We start from the raw sequence: 18,404 nt of genomic DNA, 5'->3' as shown, positions 1-18,404 counted from the left end.
ATTTGTCTAAATTCGGTTGACGCAAATCGAGCATGAACTGACTCTAGAAAATCGTCCGGGGAAATACCAGCTTGCGTTGACCGGCCATGTTGACCTCCTGACTTGCCGATGGGTCGCCGCCAATGGGCGACGCCTCCGCTCGACACTTCGCTCTAAGCGGGTCAGGCTCTTCGAGCGCTTCAAATAATGCGGCCTAAAAAGCCTGCGTTTGGGTTGGGACCAGAAGAAATTTCGAATAAAGCGATATTTCGAATAAAGCGATCTCGTTATAACGAGGGAATACTGTATTTGACTCCCAAGCAAAGAGAAGTGAGAATGGTTCCAAAGCGCCTCAAAAAAAAAAAAAAAAAACATTATGAAGCGCCCACACACAATACAAATATTTTCACGCGCTATATATCCATGAGGTCGCGGGTTCGATTCTGGGACGTGGCGGCCGCTTTTCTGATGGAGGCGAAAAGCAAAAACGCCCGTGTGTACGTGATTTCGGTGCATATTAAAGATCCCCAGGTGGTAAAAATTAATCCGGAGCCCTCCACTGCGGCGCGCCTCATCGCCTGCGTTGCGTCGGCGCGTTAAACGCTACAATCAATCAATTATATATCCACGGCAGTGTACGGTGGGGGCATACACAAAAACGCTTCTTTGTTAGGTAACTTAGTCGAAATACCGCGTGATGTGCCCCAGCTAGCAAAAAATTCCGTGCCGACAGTGTTTCCGATGCCCCCCAGAATGTGTCGAAACCTTTTCCCTTGAAGAGGATATCGAGGATAGAGCGCAGTGACACGATTCCATGGTTTGGCGGCTCGATCTTTCTTAATTCGCAAAAAACGTACTGGCATTAATTCATGCTTCGGTAACAAACTCTTCGTATTCGTAGGAACCAATTTAATTGGCTAATCTGTTTTGTAGAGGACAAAAATGCGCCCTTAAAATCGGCTGAAAGCGCCCATACCTACGAATGCAGCACAGCGAAGCGCCGTCCGCTGCACTGCTCCCCACGCCGACACTGGCCGGCCGCGCTCCGACTGCGTGCAGCGCCGCCGCTGCATGCATCACGGAGGAGCCCCCTTCGCGGCTGCCGGACGGCAGACTAGCCAGTATTTCTAGGGACCATATGTTTAGCGAGTCTGGTCGATTCATTGAGGCGATTGTCTCAGAATCTGCTCTTCAGGTATAACAGGAGAAGAACAAAATGTTCAGACGGCTGTATCCAACTTTTAGCAGACTTCGAGCTAGGTAAGTCGGCCGTTATTCAGTTTTCGTGTTTAGTCGCTCGAGAGGTCACACATGTCGTAGGGTCCCTGCACTTGAGTGTTTGTATTCGCTACTGCTTTAGGACAAATGTCCAGCGGTGGAACCACACGGCAGCTGTCAAGCAGGCCTTAGAATACAAGACAGGTGACAAGATCGGCGGCTACACAGTGCGCCACGTGAGTACAAGAATATCCGTTACAGTGCAAATGTTGCAAAGGCTGTAACGTGGTTCAGGTTGAAGAAGTCAAGGAATTGCACCTCGCGGCTGTACGTCTTTTGCACGAGAGGACCGGTGCCGACTTTCTGCATATCGCCCGCGATGATCACAACAACCTCTTCAGGTAAGGTTCAAGCACGTGAGTAACGTGAGCGAGTAGACTCGCTTCGCCTTGGTAGTGCAGATGTAGCCGAAGCTGAATAAGTTTACTCATTATAAACCAGCACACAAGCCGCATTGTTTGTGTCTTTCGTATGTAATAAAATTACCTAAATTTATAAGATATTCTGAATTCTCTGTCATCGAGCCATTCATGCTGATTCAGGGATTGTTGTAAATGTTCGCGAGTTGAAAGGAAGACGTTTTTTTTTCGCGCTAAAAACATAAAGGGGAAAATTCCGCAAAAACCCAGACATTAGTATTTTCGTTCGAGATGTGCCTGATTAGGTGGCAATAAAAGAAAACTCCAACCAAAACCCGTTGTAGAGGTGGTCTGTGTCGGGATTTGGCTTGAGTATTTCTACCCTACGTTTACGTGAGTTCATGTGTTTCAAGGGTGATAGTACCAAGAATATTTTAATTATTTGTCATTTTGTAATTCGCAGCTATAAACTTTCTCACACGATTGCTCAATTTGGTATTATTTGTTCAGTTTTCTTAAAGTTCTGAAATCTCGGCAACAGGATACTAACATCACTTAAACCACATTTTGCCCTTTCAACTCTAGTGAGCTGTGGTGCTCACATGGCTCCATTTATTCTTTCGAGTCGTTTTTACCCTCTGAAATTGGAGAGAGGAATAACGTGTGAGCAACAATTTTAGACGAGCCCAGCTCAAAGAAGTCGGGCATCTGTACGAGCTTATTTCACTGAATAGTCTCTTTTTTCTTTGCCCCTTCCTTCAGCACCATAATGTGCATTGAGTTGCCCCTCTCTGGTAATTTGGCCTTCATCTCTCCTATGTGTGCTATAAACCAGCACTTGATCCTTGGAACGGTACATTTTGTCATTGTTTTTAACTTATAGGCATATTATTGTGTAGCCATACTTATACTCCCCCACTGATCTTGCCACCCCCTTTGTCTTTTGCCACCCCTTTGTCTTTTAGTTAGAAAAGTTATAACGGTGGTTTTGGTGGCGTCTTTCACTTGTTTCCAAAACAGGAGAGGATTGTAGCGATGAAACTTTGTTTTTTAATTTGTCACATTACTTGGGGATTGTGAAACTTGTTAAGGTCAGGTATGTAGGACATAACTGTGGGCCATTGTTTGGGCCAGGTATTGTAACTGCTGTTACTGAGAAAGTCTTGATGGCTAATGAAAGGCATAATGCCACTGAGTGCTCCACAAAACTTTGCAACAAACAGTCCCTGCAAAAACATCATTAAAAGTATTGTGGCATAGATACCACAAATGCTAACAATTTATAGCACAAGCACAGGTATAACAACTTTTGTTATGCCAAGTTATGTATATTTCCTCATATTTTCACTTTCCTAAATTGCTCATGGTCATAACTCTATTGCATTCTTGTCCATAGTATTCTTCATCTTTGTACAATGTGAATGAAGTGGGAAGAATGAAGAGGTTTTAGTGAAGTAGATGTAGCCTTGTGGCTACCGAGGCATTTTGCACTCTTTCACATTTTTGCGTGTCATTTAAATCTCCAAACAAGGATCATGAGTGTGTTAGCGGTCTTCTGTCTTTTGTCAAGTGTAGAATGGTTGTGTGTGTGTAGTGCCAGCAAAAGGCTGCTGCCTGGGCAATGTCTGGATGACGGGCTCCCGTCCCTGTGGCACACACCTGGTGTTTTCTCTTCCTGCATTTGTGAGAAAACAGATGCACCTTTCATTCATTCCTCTGTGCAGTGGCTTTTGCATAAAACTGTTTGTGTATTTCCTCGCAGCGTGGCATTTGCAACACTGCCCACGGACAGCACAGGGGTGCCTCACATCCTAGAGCACCTGGCTCTGTGCGGCTCACAACAGTACCCGTGCCGAGACCCCTTCATGAAGATGCACAACCGATCTTTGGCCACATTCATGAATGCAATGACAGGCAAGTGGACACGACCATGGATCCCTATCTTAGCAAATATGCGAGACTCTCCCCAGAGTAGCAAAAGCCATACAATTCTGTTTTTCTAGTAATGGGCCAATTAGATTCCACACTGAAAACCTTTCTTTATGAACATGTCTAGGCTCCATTTTCTCCGACGAAAGTGGAAGTCAATGGAAACAAGTACTCAAAAATGTGGCAATGATTGGGCAAAGTTGAAAATAGGGCCCCGGCTTGCTCTAGGCACTTTCTGATGTGTCACGAAAAAATTGAAGGGAAATAAGAGAGAGAAACGACAGCTTTAATTATTTATTTCGCAGCAAACAAGGTTTCACTGGCCATCGAACGAAAACCGAGAGCGCTAGAAAATGTATGATCCTTCAGTTGAAGCAAAAAGTTATTCAGCCTTTCATCCCTTTATCTGCCACTCAGTCAGCTTGTCACAGCACCACAGAATTACCTTCTCGCTGGCGCTGAAGGGGAGAAACATGCATATAATGTCAGGGTGTCTACCAACCTGGAAAACTGGGAATTTTGAGGTATTTTGAATAGTCTGGAAAAACTCAGGGAATACTCTTGTTATTTGTCCTTCTGTCAGGGAAAATGAGCTGTACTTTATAAAGGAAGTGAAATTCGCAGTAATGCTCGCTCAAGTAACAGCAAGTCAAAAGTGGACGACCCGCCGCGGTGGCTCAGTGGCTAAGGCGTTGCGCTGCTGAGCACGAGGTCGCGGGTTCGATTCCCGGCCGCGGCGGCCGCTTTTCTGATGGAGGCGAAAAGCAAAAACGCCCGTGTGTACGAGATTTCGGCGCACGTTAAAGATCCCCAGGTGGTCAAAATTAATCCGGAGCCCTCCACTACGGCGCGCCTCATCGCCTGCGTTGCGTCGGCGCGTTAAACCCTACAATCAATCAATCAAGTCAAAAGTGGACAGCCCTCCAGAGCCATCACTGATGGCGCCGTCTGAAGTCATTGGTTCCAGTGAGAACTCGCTTCATACAGCTTGCAAGTCACCCCCCCCCCCTTACCCCCTGTGCACTCCCCTTGTGTTCTGGCACGTTTCCCAGACTTCTGAAAGGTGGAAGAAAATGTTGTGCGCCACGATAGCTTGTTGTGGCAGCGTAAGGGTGTCTACAGGGGCAGGGGCAGTAGTAGCTTTCAATCCTATGCTGGAACACCTGACACAGTCTACTGTGGTTTCTAGTTAGTTGACGCACGTTGCAAATCTTTGGGTTGCGAATCTGGCGTAATAAAAAAAAACACATTTCTCGTGATTTTCAACTTTAAAAGTCCTCAGCTGTGTTCAAAATATGTCTTAAAGGAGTACTGACACCAATTTTCGGCGTTAATATTATTGCACACTTCGCTTCCTTTACTCAACAGAATACCCTGGCTGAAATATGAGTGGCCTGTGACACGAAGAACATACTCAATTGGATCTCGTTTATCGCGCTGACGGAACAGCACGCGGAGCGGCACTCAGCAAATGGACATCAGCGTGACATCACCCCGTGATAGCGAAAAGAAGTGACCCGACAGCTCACGTCAAAAACTCGGTGACGTCACTTCGCGCGCGCGGCCCCGCGAGGGGCGAGCAGGCGCCGGCGCATTTACAAACGGGTGCACGTAGCCAGAGCTAGAGGCATAACCGCTGCCCAGAAAGGCACTGTTGGCAGAAATAAAGTTCCACAAAAACACACGGGAAAGGAAGCGATAATATAGCCCGGAATTACAAGAGAAGTCGCCATCAGGACTTAATTGAAAGCGGTCATTGAATTTTCGCTGCAATGGTAGGCCTGGTAGGCCTAGCACTTTCAGGCAGCTCAGCCGTTCAGCTCCGGCGGCGGTGCGGTCGAAACAATGCCCACATCCGGCCTTCGCAGTGTTTTGACGTCCGCACAAAGCCGTGAGGTCATGCTGGGATTCTGTCATATGCGCCTTTCGGGATGAAGGCGGGGGAATTTGAAACAAGCGATTTTCAGGCTGTTCAATGCAATTAATTATGACGTGCTGAAGTATTTAAAGTGCTGTTTCGGGTTCGCCAGACCATTAACCATCGATAAAAGCAATAAAAGTGTAACATAAAATTTTCGTTTCAGTACTCCTTTAAAGGAGCCATGAAGAGAAAACACAAGTTTGGTTCATTCGAAAGATTGCCTCGTTAGAACCATAACGACACCACTTATAACGCAAACTTCGCTCAAATAAGCTACATAATTAGGAAAAAAGGAAATGACCATGCGACCCACCAGCTAATTTTCCGCAACAGAACCTATGATGTCACTCGAGAATGCTCTGCGATTGGAGGAGGCCGGCAAAAGCAAACGCATGTTAGGCAGGGCTTACAGTTTGCATAGCGAGCTAAATGCCCGTGAAACATACTGCACATTCTTTTTATGACAAAGAACGGTGGAGTAAACGGTTGAAGTTCCGAACGAACACGCAAGCGTGTATGCCAATGCATACGAAACTACCGCCAGCCGAACTCGACATCTCGCCGTCGCCACCGTCGTGCAGACGAATTTTCGGGTACAAGGCTCTTCGGGGCCAACTAACCGTCCCAGCACGCACAGCCGCGACCTTGCTTGGTATCATAATCTCTTCACAGGAGGTTGGCCGTCATATCGCCAACCAGCAAAGGTAAAAATAGAAACAAGGGGAGTAAGGAACACAGAGCAGCAACGAGATAGTGCCACTCGTCGCACAGGTTTCGGTATGGAGGTCGTGTTGGCTTGCTGCTGTCGTTACGAGCTCGTTTACAGTTTACAACCACTGAAAACTTCAGTTTGTTCGAGTACTTTACAGTGAAATTTTGTTGCTGTGTTTTGAAATGCCCATGTAGTATGGGCAAATTGTCGAGGGAGTGCGACATCCCCGCCGGTGAGATCTCCTTTCATGTGCTGCCCAACGCCGAACCTCGGCGAAGCGCTCTGACCTTGGGGAAAAAAATTGCCGTACACACCGCGCATTGACGCTCGAATGTCGGAGCAGAGAGCTTGAGCGAACGGCTTTCCATAGGGACCGGGCAGCTGGACGGGTGGCGCCACCACTCGGCGCTCCCCTCATCAGTGGAATGAGCCGGTGCATTGGACTACACAGCCTCCCGTTGTTTTTGTCGTGTTTGCTTCGGTGCTTTGAATGTTTTGGTGGTGTTGCGAGCGGACATGTGAGATGAAACGAAGTCTAGACAGATGTGTTGGGTTCTTAGATGCAGTAACGATTACGTAAACTTGTCGGACGCTTCTAAAGTTGGGTATCGGCTGCAATGGCATGAGCGCTTTTTGCAGCGATTTGCGCTTGGCTCCACCCGTTCTTAGTACGAATAAAACTACTATTATTAGTATTCATTTCTTCTTAAATGCACTAATGGCTGCGCAAACTTATTGGGTGCTTGTAAGATTGGAAACGGGCTACATTGACATGAGCGCTTTTTGCTACGCTCTGCGCCCTTGGCTCCATGCGATCTGAGTAGGAATAAAACTATTAGGAATCTTAGTATTAATTTCTACCACTGTAAATTATCTTCACTTGTTTCAATGACTACGGTTTCCGTGCCAGCCTTAGCGCTGGGATACCTCGATGCGTGTGCTTTGAAGAGAAAGGCACTTGCGTACGATATGGATTACCGTGTAGCCGTAGAAACGTTGCGGTAGTTTACACTTTCTGAAACCGTGAGCTTTGTGCCTTCGGTTTTGGTGAGCGACACTGTGACAGCATGGGAGCCTGAAAGCCGAAGTTGAACTCCCGCGTTTGTGGTGATTTTTTCAAGAGCCAAGGTTATTCAACCACCCAACAGCCCAAGTCGCAAAACCATTCCTCCTCCCCTTCCCGTTTTACCACCTGCGTGGAATAAAGGCTGGCACCGATAGTTAACTCTTTCGCTACCGCAGAAAATTGACCAATTTTTAGGGGTCCAAGAAAACATTTTTTTTCCTGCTAAAAAATTGGTTAGGCACTAATTGCAGGAGCACAAAATGCAGATTATTTAACGGCCTTTCCAATAACACCAGTTTTTTAAAGGTTTTCATATATCATAGTTGTAAAAAAAATATCAAAATCAAAATTTTTGTCAAGTTGTCGAAAAAAATGATAAAAAAGGAGTTGTGTATATCAAACCACCGGTAGTAGAAAAAAATTAGAATATACATTTTGTAGGGAAACATTTCAAAAACACACCCTAAAAAAAATGTCGACTTGCGCGGAACAGTTTTTCAGATATAAAAAAAAAAAATGTTAGCACGCACGGTGCTTGTGTCATGCGGTGAAGCCCAACCCCTTATTCAAAATGTGCAATTTCGGGTGGTTCCCTAGAATAAATCTGGCGGTTTGACGTTATCAGAGGCACCAATTTGCCCCCACATAACGTAAAAACATCTTGTCAATGGCTGACTTTGCATTTACAGCGAGCACAATATTTGGGACAAGCACGCGATGCGGAAAAAAACATGCATCACGTTGAAAACGGAACGCCGTGGTTGATGCTTGTTGTCGTTCACGGTCAATTATCTCTCAAAACATAAAGCTGAGCTTTATTATCATCTTCTTACTCGCAATTGTAGCTTTGCTCGCAAAAATGAGGTACGATGAGCTAGAATCGTGCCCTGCGATCTTTGGCCGAGTAGCAGGTGCGCGCTGAAAAAGATCAGCACAACGAGCCTCCTCTTTTGCAGCGCCACCTAACATTTTTCAAATGAAACAGTACAAAAACTTATCAGAGACTCCATCCGAATAGACAGTTCAACTAAGCAGCAACATTAGACACCCGGATATACCCTCGCATGGAAACGAAACTGGAAGGCGAACAGCTGGCAGTATAAGGCCGGTTTGAAGCGCTGTACTCGGCGGAACAGATATCTGGCGACTGGGTGTGACCTTTTGACTTGCATCAAAGTTCTTATCGCAGAAATCGGGTTAGGGTGGGGGGAAATCAGGAGCGCCGTGCTTTGTTCGAGGATCAGTCGCGGACGCTTCAGGCGCCATGGCAGGTAGCCTTGAAGTTGGGTAACTGCGTAGTAGCGCTAAATATGAATCTCGCGGTGCAGAAACGAAACCGAAACTGTTGTAAACTGTTTACGAATGGTCCTGGGGTAAGTAGAACTACCACAGTACTTAGAACAACTTGTGCAAAGGCAATAAAACTGCCTAAAATCATAAAGTAGCTTTGCGACCAGGCACTGCTTGACATTTTCAGCCGATTTCTGGGATTATTACGGTCAGAGCACGAACCTGACGATTGAAAATCGTTTGCTAGTTCCCCATTCACGCCCTGATAGCAAAAAACAAGCGCTGGTGCAGAGTAATTACGAGTTGCACGCATTGTTCGTTGGTAGCCGTGACGCGCGATGACCACGCCCCTTTTCCACACCCAGGTGATTCAAAAGCGTGTCAAAAATCACGTTTCCGTTGCAAAAATGAAAACAAAACTGATTTTGAAAGGCCATTTTCTGACCTAACTCTGAACGGCTTTACTTGTTCGAGAAACGCCTGGAACGCTATGAAAAGGCGCTCCCAAAAGTGTCGATCAAATTGATCGATTTTGATAGGCGCGGTAGCGAAAGAGTTAAAAAATGTGGCAGTGTTAACGTCAGCCGGTGTTTTTTAATGCTTAAGTATTCTTTACAGAGTACCTTAAAAAATCGTGTAATGCCTTGTGACGACACCAAAAACGCGCGATTAGTTGCCTCAAATATGGGTGCATCAATCCTAGTCCTCCAGCACAGACACATTTTCGACACGCTGGAAAAAGTTTAGATTTGGGGAGGGGTGCATGGAAGTTCAAAATTAAACAGCAAAATCATCTAACCCCTCGTCTGATGATTACGATGGTTGAACGCAAAGCTTTCTTCGTGCGAAATGAATGGGAAATGGTCAAAGTCAAAGACGCTGTGATCAAAAGACCAAACTGCGTGCTGGTCAGATTCGAAGCTGAGTTAGTCAAAGTTCATATCCATAAGGCAACCAAGGTAACACACACAAGAAAGCTTTGCTATAAAACAACATCATCGTCGTTAGACGGAGGAGTGCATGATTTTTCAATGGTAGGTGGCAGCTTGTAAACCGACCGCAGCATTCAGTGAGTACAGGTTTCGGGCGCCCTCCTGTCTCGCGTCCTTCAGCCACGCAGGAATTGGTTTTTGAAAAACTAGCCAGCAACCATTGCAATTCTTGCAAAGCAATGCTCCTCCACGACAAGCAATAACGTCCTACTATCATGCGGTATTTATTCTTTAACGATTCCCGATAACTGTTGTAAGAGCATTTCTGTGTACTTAAACACGTTTTAGCCGTAGCTAATGAAGTTACTGAAGCGTCGACCATCACAATTTATGTTTTGAGGTAAATCTTAGAAGACACCCGCCAACTTTGTCTTTCGCTTGTGCACGACGCCGTTTCGTCGTCAGCTGCAAAGGCCAGCGCCGCAGCATTCCTGGATTGGTTGCACACACCGGCTTTGTGGGAGCATTTAGCTGCAATATACTCTTCGAAACGCGAAACTGCATGCAGGCTAGAAAAAATCGCATGAAGGAACGGACTTTCACTTCCAGCTCGACTTCCAGCCTGGCGCATTGAGCGTCGTCTGCTATTTGTAAATACTGAGTATGTGCGTAAATCACGCACATGGCATGCCTCGAAAAGGTCACAATCCACGCTTAAGATTTACCGACCTGAACAAAGTCCTCGTGGTTATGTACGCTTTGCAAGCCGCACCACAGAAAAAAGACAGAAAGCCATGAACAACTCTGCGCTGACCACCACCGGCATTCCATTGACGAGCGGTTCGCCACGGGCGGCGCTGTTCGCTGAAGCGACGGTAGTGCCATACAACGGCCGCCCGGTTCCTATACACGACACCGGCCAACTGGCATAAGCGATACTGCTACTGAAATTGAAAATACGGCACATACGTACCAGTCTGTATTCGTCCGTCGCGACGGGGCTGACGAGGCAGCGGTGCCGACGGCTGGGCGTTCGTCTGTTGTGGCTATCGCGGAATGGTCGCTTTCCCGTCCACCGCGTATCCCACAACTCTTGCCGCTCGTGCACTTAGAAGCATTGAGCGTTCAAGTGGTGTGAGGTTGTTAAATGCAAGCCCGAGCTCCTCGGCGAGAGTTTTGTTCTCCGGATTAGGCGATTCCATGACTAGGGCTGCGGGTGCACTAGGTTTTACTAGTATTTTTAAAATGGCCGCCGTCTCGGTCGACTCCCGCGTGTGGGTGCTATATGGAGTCGACATACTAAGTATCTGTTTCATGGACCGGCTCATATGACGCCATTGTTCACGTGACGAAATGTGCAATTTTAGCGGGAGATTTAAAATTTTGGCTTAAATTGCCTTATTTCTCAGTGAATAAAGCATCATTTGCTTCCGGGAAAGCGCTTGGGGTACTATGAAACACCTAATCTTTCGAATAAAACAAACTTTTGTTTTCTCTTCATGGCTCCTTTAAGTATCGAATATAGACAGTATACCTTGTTTTAAGAGTTACTTTTACCTGAAAGCTGGCACTATATTCTGCTACGTGGAAAGACAGAGCGTGTGTCGACTCCGTAGCTTTTGCTGCACGCGTTGTTACTGATTTCCAATGTGAATCCCAAATAAACTCTTCCTGGTCATCCTGTGCAGCTCTTTCATGCTAGAAGTATGGTGGCGTATAAGGGCACCTAACGGGATGGTGTTCAAGATACAGGTGTCCCTCATGGAAACCAAAATAAACTTTTTGAAGCAGTGAAATACAGCACTGAGGGATTAAGTACGAGCTGAGAACTTGACAGTACCGTTTTACCATTTTTTTTCTTCAATATTTCATTCACTGTGAATTTTACAACCACTCTGTTGTGATTTATTTTTGAATGAGTATAATGTTACTGGTTAGCATTCAAACTTCATTATGTCAAATTTTATTTTATAAGGTGCGTTTTAGAGGGTGACAGCAACTGGTGTAGTGGTGTCAGCCCGTGTTGACGTAGAACAGAGGTCTGTTTCGCTCAGGGAATTTATCAAAAAGACTCAGGGAAAGCCTGGAAAACTCAGGGGATTTGAAAATGTCAACTTGGTAGACACCCTGAATGAAGATACAACATGCGTAATCAGAAAAACATAGCCATTGTTTTCTTGGGGTGTAGTTCTTGTAAAATGGCAGGACGTAGAGAAATGAATGGCCGCTATTTGTGCTTCAAAAGGTCTTCCCTTTGGTGTAAATCTACGTTATTGTCAATGCTTTAAAGGGACACTGAAGTGAATTTGTCAAGCTCCCGTTTTTGCTTGCACTGCGTAGACTGGCTCAAATTAGCACACTTTTCATCGTTTATCCGGTTGACAAATCGGTAATTATTTTACAAAGCGCGAAAGAAGAAAAACTACCATGCGCAGTTTGCGGCGGCCGCACCAACTAAAGCTGTGACGTTAGGAGGAGCGGGCACCGTGATTGGACGATGCCCAAGGTGAGCAACCAAACAAGTTTCGGTTTCGGTTCTGCAAAACACAACCGGTGGCGTTGTTGGATGGGCATTCTCAATAACTCAGTAATCATCGTACCGCGCTTCTGCCATGTTGTCAGCTGTAAAAATGCATGAAGATAAGCCTCCCAGGACGGCTTGGAATCGTAGCATTCACTAGCCGAGACCTACGCAGTACATGAACCCCCTCCGCGTACCCGCAGACGCCCAAATGTCATGCGATTTTCCCCCATATTTCGAGCTTGCCTCCCTCATGCCTGTATCGTAAAAAGCGTGTTCGCACCATGCCAAGGGTCTGTTCATTCTGGCCTGTGCCCACTGCCTGCAATCAGTCGGTGCTTATGGCAACAGCACGCCAACGAGAACTCGCTAGCGCGCCAGTGCCAGCCTGCGCGCGTTCTGTGAACTAGTTCGTGGAGCCATGAACGTTGCGGCCCAAAAAAAGGTGAACTCAATGTAGAAAACATCGGCAGAAAACGAAAAAGTTAACTTACAAAAAAAAAAAAAAGTACGTACCTGCGGGGATTTGAACTCGTGACTTGCAAAATGCTTGCGACGACATACCTAGCACCCCAGGCCACTAGGCCACGAGCCGGGCTCTGCTGGCCTTGCTAATATAGGGTATATATTGTACAACCAGTTTACACTTTTATTTTAGTTTTGGCATTTCAAGCAGCTTAGGTGACTATTTGTTGTATTGCGCTCGTGCAGTAAGCGTCACCCGAGTTTCCAAAATAGCTCACATCTAGCAATTGCATTTCGTAGACGGAAAAGCGTTCGCAGATGCGTAATCGTGCTGCTGACCGCTGTGCGTGTTCGCCCAGCGCAAAAAAGTGCTTCCCGCACCCTAGTTTTACGCTGTACGGTAAAAATATCAGTTGATTTTATTTCCTTAGTACCTATATTGACTTCGCTGACTCTTCTCCCGCCTTCAAGAGGCCTTATATTTTCCTACTGGCGTACCAGTCAGCGAAGCGTCGCATGTGCGCTTGTGCAGCGCTTGTGAGAAGCGACCTTGACTTGGAGCTAGATACAGTGTACAAACTAACCAAGTAAAGAAAGGCAGATTCTTCCATTCGCAAACGTGTCCTGGCTTCGTTTCAACTGAGCGAACGAATTGCGACGACCCGTCGGCGGCCGGCGGACGAAACGCTGGGCCGACTGACTCTGTCTGAAGGCCGGGGAGCCGTGCAGTAGCGCAGCCAATTGCGAGCTCGGCTCCTCTCGACGTCACACGAAAACGCCGCAGAAAATGGGCGAGCGTAAAGAGAGGAGGACAGCATTTTCGAATTAATTTTTCTACTAAATAAAATCGCGTAAACGCGCCCAGGGTGGTCGAAACATGGCCTGGGAACTCCGGACTACAATTTGCGCAAGTAATCCCGCAATGTTTACATATCACTTCAGTGTCCCTTTAAACTTTAAAATTAAAAAAAAAAATGTTTCCAAGAGAAAGAAAAAAATGTTGCTTCCTCTGATTGCTTCCTCCGTTGCTTCCTCCGTGCTACCCTAGGCAGTACTAAAAGCACTTGGGGCAAATGGGAAATTGGATGCCCGTTTTAACAGAAACTATCAGTCAGAACAAGCATTCAAAGTCCATATTTAAGGTTTTGTGCCCTGACTCTATGAAGTGATGGGCTGCTTGGGCTATGAGGCACGCCGCTCTGGAGGTCTGTGGATTAACTTAGACACCCTGAGGATTTTGAAAATGCAATGAAATTTCAACACAACGGTGTATTTGTTTGCTGTTCCCATCGGGAAAACAACTGCCGCAGCTGGGATCAAACGTTTCTTGTGCTGAGCAGTGCAGTGCCTTAGCCAATGAGCCACTGTGGCAGGTACTAAGAACAAATGTTGGCTTTGTTAAACACTTCATCCCTGTCCACAGCTTGTAGCTTGGATAGTGTTGACCTCAGTAGAAGTACAAACTTGATGGATCGTTGATCCTGCACTGTTGCTAACCGTGGAGTTGCATACTGTAACAAACATTTGGTGAGCTGCAGAAACTTAAACACGTAGAAGTTACCCAGAAAGTAGGGCTCCACACTTATAAGCAAAGCTTGCGGTTGGAAAATGTACACTCTGCTTCAGGGGTGTTTCCTCTGCAAACGTGCAGAATTTCACAGCTATCGCACAAAGGCTGTACGGTACCGTGGTGAGAAAATGACGTCTAGATCAGGCACATGTTACGAAGGGCAGGCTGTGACGGAATTATTAGTGGTGGGAAAGAAAAGAACTGTGGGGAGAATTAATGGTGCTTCAAGTGTTTTTGCATGAGATGTGTGCAGTCAACTGCATCAATGTTGAATCCAGGGGGTCAGAGAAAGCAAGCGGGATGGGCTGCAGGATCAGCTATGCATGGGGCCTGGGCATACCCAGATAGCATCTTGCACATAATCCGGGGGTGGATGTTACAGCAATCTGGTAGACCCATTTTGTAAACATGACACGTCAGGCACAGCTGTAAAAATACATTGCAGAACACCTGAGAACGTGTAATTTACCATGAAAGTAGCATGATTTGGCTAGCAGCTGCACTCGAATACTATTCCTAGCTTAGAGATGTGAATGTGTGGCAGGAACATTCGTGTGTATTGGTACATTATATGGTTGCCTTGAAGTGAGACGGTTAGTTTGACATCAAATAAAAAGCGTTACTGGCCCGTGCAGCCTAATAAGAAGGTAGGAGACATTTTGATTCAGCACAGTGGTGCTTGCCTTTACAAAGGTCTAATCCAAAAAGGCAGTTCCCAAGGCTGGCCAGTGAGGCGAGTGGAGCTGGTAACTAGCACTAGCTTGAAAAGTAGAAAAAAAATTGGCCGAAAGAAAGGAGTTTCATGAACAGATTTTCTCTGATTGGACTCGGCAGTTAGCGAGGCTTCTTTCCTTGTGACCTGTTTTTGATTTGACTGGTGTCCTGCTTTTCGAGTACTTGGATAGCAATGGTAATAAAGTAGCACTTCTTTATTTTTCGTCTTTGCAGGCTGCGATGTGACTTTCTACCCATTCTCAACACAGAACATCAAGGACTACGAAAACCTCTTGCGAGTTTACTTGGATGCCGTGTTCTTTCCGCAGCTGGCAAAGTTAGATTTCATGTGAGTTCAAGTTGACATTCGGGTGCCATGATGCTGAAGGAAAGTGCCCTAGGCATAATTGGCACGTCTTCCCCCCCCCCCCCCCCCCCTTTTTTTTTTTCACTGAAACTTTTCTTCTGATGTGTGACTGGAGTCTTTTCTCCATGTTTTTTATTGAGTAAATGTTCCAAATTTTAGTTTTCAGTTTTTAAGTTTAAGTTTTCGCCTAAGTTTTCGAGGCATGTGAAGATTGCATTTGAAATGCAAATCTCCCAAATTACGTAGGACTAACTTCTAAAAGGTAGGTGCTAAAATATTGAGACGTACTGCTTCTACCTGTGGGGGAGAGTGGTGGGTTGTTAGGAACACGACAAACTATGTCCTATGACTCAGTCATTGCGTTGTCAGGCAAGTGCAACGAGAAAGAGTGAGAGGATTAAACAGTGCTCTTGTGTTGCAGGCAGGAGGGGTGGAGGCTCGAGCACACTGACCCCAACGACAAGTCTACCCCAATCATCATCAAGGGCGTTGTGTACAACGAAATGAAGGGAGTCTTTGTGAGTGGAGCTAAAGCAATGCATGTTGGGGACACCCGTGACACTTGTGCAGTGGCTGGGGTCTGCCCAGAAGCCTAAATTGGCTTTGTCCATGTTCAAGGCCATATGCCAAATGTTTGTAAAGGGGTTTTGATTGTGATTGCGTGCAGGAAAACTTGTACAAGCTGAGGGAATGTGAACTAGTATTAGCACTCACTATCTGTTGTAGTTTAGGAGTTAACTCTGGGTAAAAACAAACACCCAATTTTAATACCTTTCGCACTTGTCGTGAGGGAAGTTTTTAAATGCAGAGCATTTCAGTAACTCACGATGTCACCCGCGTTGGCGTCCGTAGTCCGCATCGCTCCCCGTCGGTCTGGCATTGGATTGGATTGGATTGGCTTGGATTGGATTGGTTTGGATTTGGATTGGATTGGATTAAAGTGGATTGTGTTGGATTGTGTTGCGTCATAGCCGCGCCACGTTGCGTCATAGCCGCTCCACGTTGCGTCATAGCCGCGGCAGGGGGTTCACGGCACGTTTCACGTTTCACCATCGACTTCATCGACAATGTCTACGCGGGAAGAGAAGGCGGCGCGGCGGCGTGCTGCGGATGCTGAGCGCAAGCGCCGCAAGCGAGCCGCCGACGCCCAACTTCGCCAGCGAGAAGCGGCAGCCATTCGTGAACGTCGGGCGGCGATGCGGGAGGGAAAACAAGCACAAAAAGAACAGAACTCCTGCTGGCGCAGTTTCAGGCAGGAGCACTGAGAAGGCGGGAAATTTGAAATGCGTCGGGTGGTAGCAGTGAGCGAATAACGGCGCTACAGCCCATTATGGCGAATCAGTGCTCTGCATTTCCAACAGTTTTCACGTAGAGTGGAACGGCTGTAACTTTTTTGGGGGGAACAAGGAAACATCAAAGCAGACTGTGTGTTGGGTTGTGAGCGGGGGGGGGGGGGGAAGAAAAACCTCAGTGCAGTGGCTAAGACTCCGTAAGGCTTCGCAGGTGTTTTAGGTACAAAAGCAAGGGCTGTCGCTTCCACAGTTGCATTCAAAAAACTACAAAAAGGAGAGTTGGGGGGGGGGGGGGGGGGGTTATATTAGTCCTTTTTGGTAAGATGACATGTCATCACCCCGCTTCAAAGGGGAAACCAATAGGAATCATCATCATCATCAAGATAAGTACAGCTTCGTTATAAGCTAACTACTGAAGCTAGCATTATTGTGGTCAAAGGTTCTAAAACAACTTCATTGCTGTAGTAGTTGTGCTGATAGCAGATTGGTTTCATAATAGAAATTTGTTAGCTTACTAACATGCACCTTGCAGGGGAACCAGACTTGGTAGCCCCTTAGGGTCCATTCCAACCATGAAAGATGTTTTTTTAACAAAAAAAAAATGCAAGAAAGATTGAACAACTTTCAAAAATTTTCCATCGTAGTGACGTAATATGGGCAGGGGCTGGCATTGAAAACATTTTTGTAAGTGTGTTAGCATTCAAGTGATATAATCAAATGGGACTAGAGGCCCCACTACAATCTCCAAGATTTTTGAGTGGTGGCTTAGGTAGGCAGCCACCAATCGCATAAACAAGTTTCTGTGACATCATATAAAATTGGTGTAAAATGGCTAGGGAGTCACCACTGTTAAATGTGCTTCCTTTAATATCTTCCTTTTTTTGTTTGAAGTTTGCGATAAAATTGGTATTGTTATTATTGGGACAAAACAGCCTTCTTAATGAACTGAACTTGTATTTTGTCTTCATGGCCCCTGTAAGGGGTGAATGTTTGCATGACAGGGTGGTCAGAATGCGAGGGACCCAGTAGAATTCGAAGCAGCGTGCACTTACTAAAGTTTGCACGCCGGTCAGTTTTGCTTTTTGCTTTGCCAACCAGAATTTGGAGCATCTGCTACTGGACAGAAATACTGAGCTGAGTTTGGTGCCTCTTGTTGACCTACTGGCACTTTCAGCAATGCAGTGTCACAAGCAGGAGGCAAAATAAAATATTTTGGAAATAGGTGGGGCTGGGCTTGGGACAGCGAGCTGGGCCTGAACCACCTGTTTGAGTTGGGCCGGGTCATGCACAACTCTGGAATGAACCATAGAAGCCTTGCAGCATTACATCTTACCATTCGAGCAACTTCAGGACAGGTCGTTGGTAGCTCTTAAATTACATTCCAGGCTGCTGTGGGAAACTGTGCATTCTATACGGGCGAGGAAATCTCTCCCTACCCAGGCATTATTTCTTACGCAAAAGACATCATCTCACGCACCCCTAATGCAACCATTCGTTTTTAATGGTTTTGGGACTGGTGCACAGTAGAACTTTGTTTAAGTGTGTTTGGGATTGAAAAGTCATCTTTCAGGCAGGCTTTTTGATTACTTGTGAAATGATTACTTTCATAATTACTTACATACCATGAGAGCTTTCTGCGATTTTGAGTAGTAGGGGTAGCAGTATACCATGTTGAAACTAAAGTCAGAACTGCGTTGACCCTAGGTAGGTTGCATTTCTCAGACATGAACTGTGGTGATGGGGGTGCTTCTCACAGTTACAGCGGCTAAGTGCTCATGCCAGTGCTGTTCTGTATGCCTTGTGACTGTTGCTGCAGTCCAACTCGAGCAACGACTTCAACCAGGCCATCGTGAACAAGCTGTGCCCCAGTGGTGTCTACGGGCATGTGAGTGGAGGCCACCCACTGTCCATTCCAGACCTGACCTGGGAGAAGCTCAGGGAGTTCCACAGGAAGCACTACCACCCGAGCAATGCCAGGTTTGGCACTTTTTATTGTTGCTGCCCGGTAG

The 18,404-nt window shown here is 46.3% G+C and overlaps 1 protein-coding gene across 1 annotated transcript in view; it reads left to right on the top strand.

Moving 5' to 3' along the window:
• The first annotated feature begins 929 nt into the window (after nucleotides 1-929).
• LOC144156877 (presequence protease, mitochondrial-like) overlaps nucleotides 930-18,404 on the top strand; it is a 229,479-nt gene continuing 212,004 nt past the window's right edge. The window contains exons 1-7 of the mRNA XM_077688398.1: nucleotides 930-1,239; nucleotides 1,340-1,433; nucleotides 1,492-1,598; nucleotides 3,379-3,530; nucleotides 14,971-15,085; nucleotides 15,525-15,621; nucleotides 18,212-18,372. Coding sequence (XP_077544524.1) covers nucleotides 1,196-1,239; nucleotides 1,340-1,433; nucleotides 1,492-1,598; nucleotides 3,379-3,530; nucleotides 14,971-15,085; nucleotides 15,525-15,621; nucleotides 18,212-18,372 — 770 coding nt within the window. The 5' untranslated portion in view covers nucleotides 930-1,195. The remainder of the gene's footprint in view (nucleotides 1,240-1,339; nucleotides 1,434-1,491; nucleotides 1,599-3,378; nucleotides 3,531-14,970; nucleotides 15,086-15,524; nucleotides 15,622-18,211; nucleotides 18,373-18,404) is intronic.

Source organism: Haemaphysalis longicornis, unplaced genomic scaffold (assembly GCF_048455015.1).
Source record: "Haemaphysalis longicornis isolate Haplotype H1 unplaced genomic scaffold, Haemaphysalis longicornis Haplotype H1 scaffold_1, whole genome shotgun sequence".
NCBI lineage: Eukaryota > Metazoa > Arthropoda > Arachnida > Ixodida > Ixodidae > Haemaphysalis > Haemaphysalis longicornis.
This window is presented reverse-complemented; position numbering and strand designations above follow the sequence as displayed.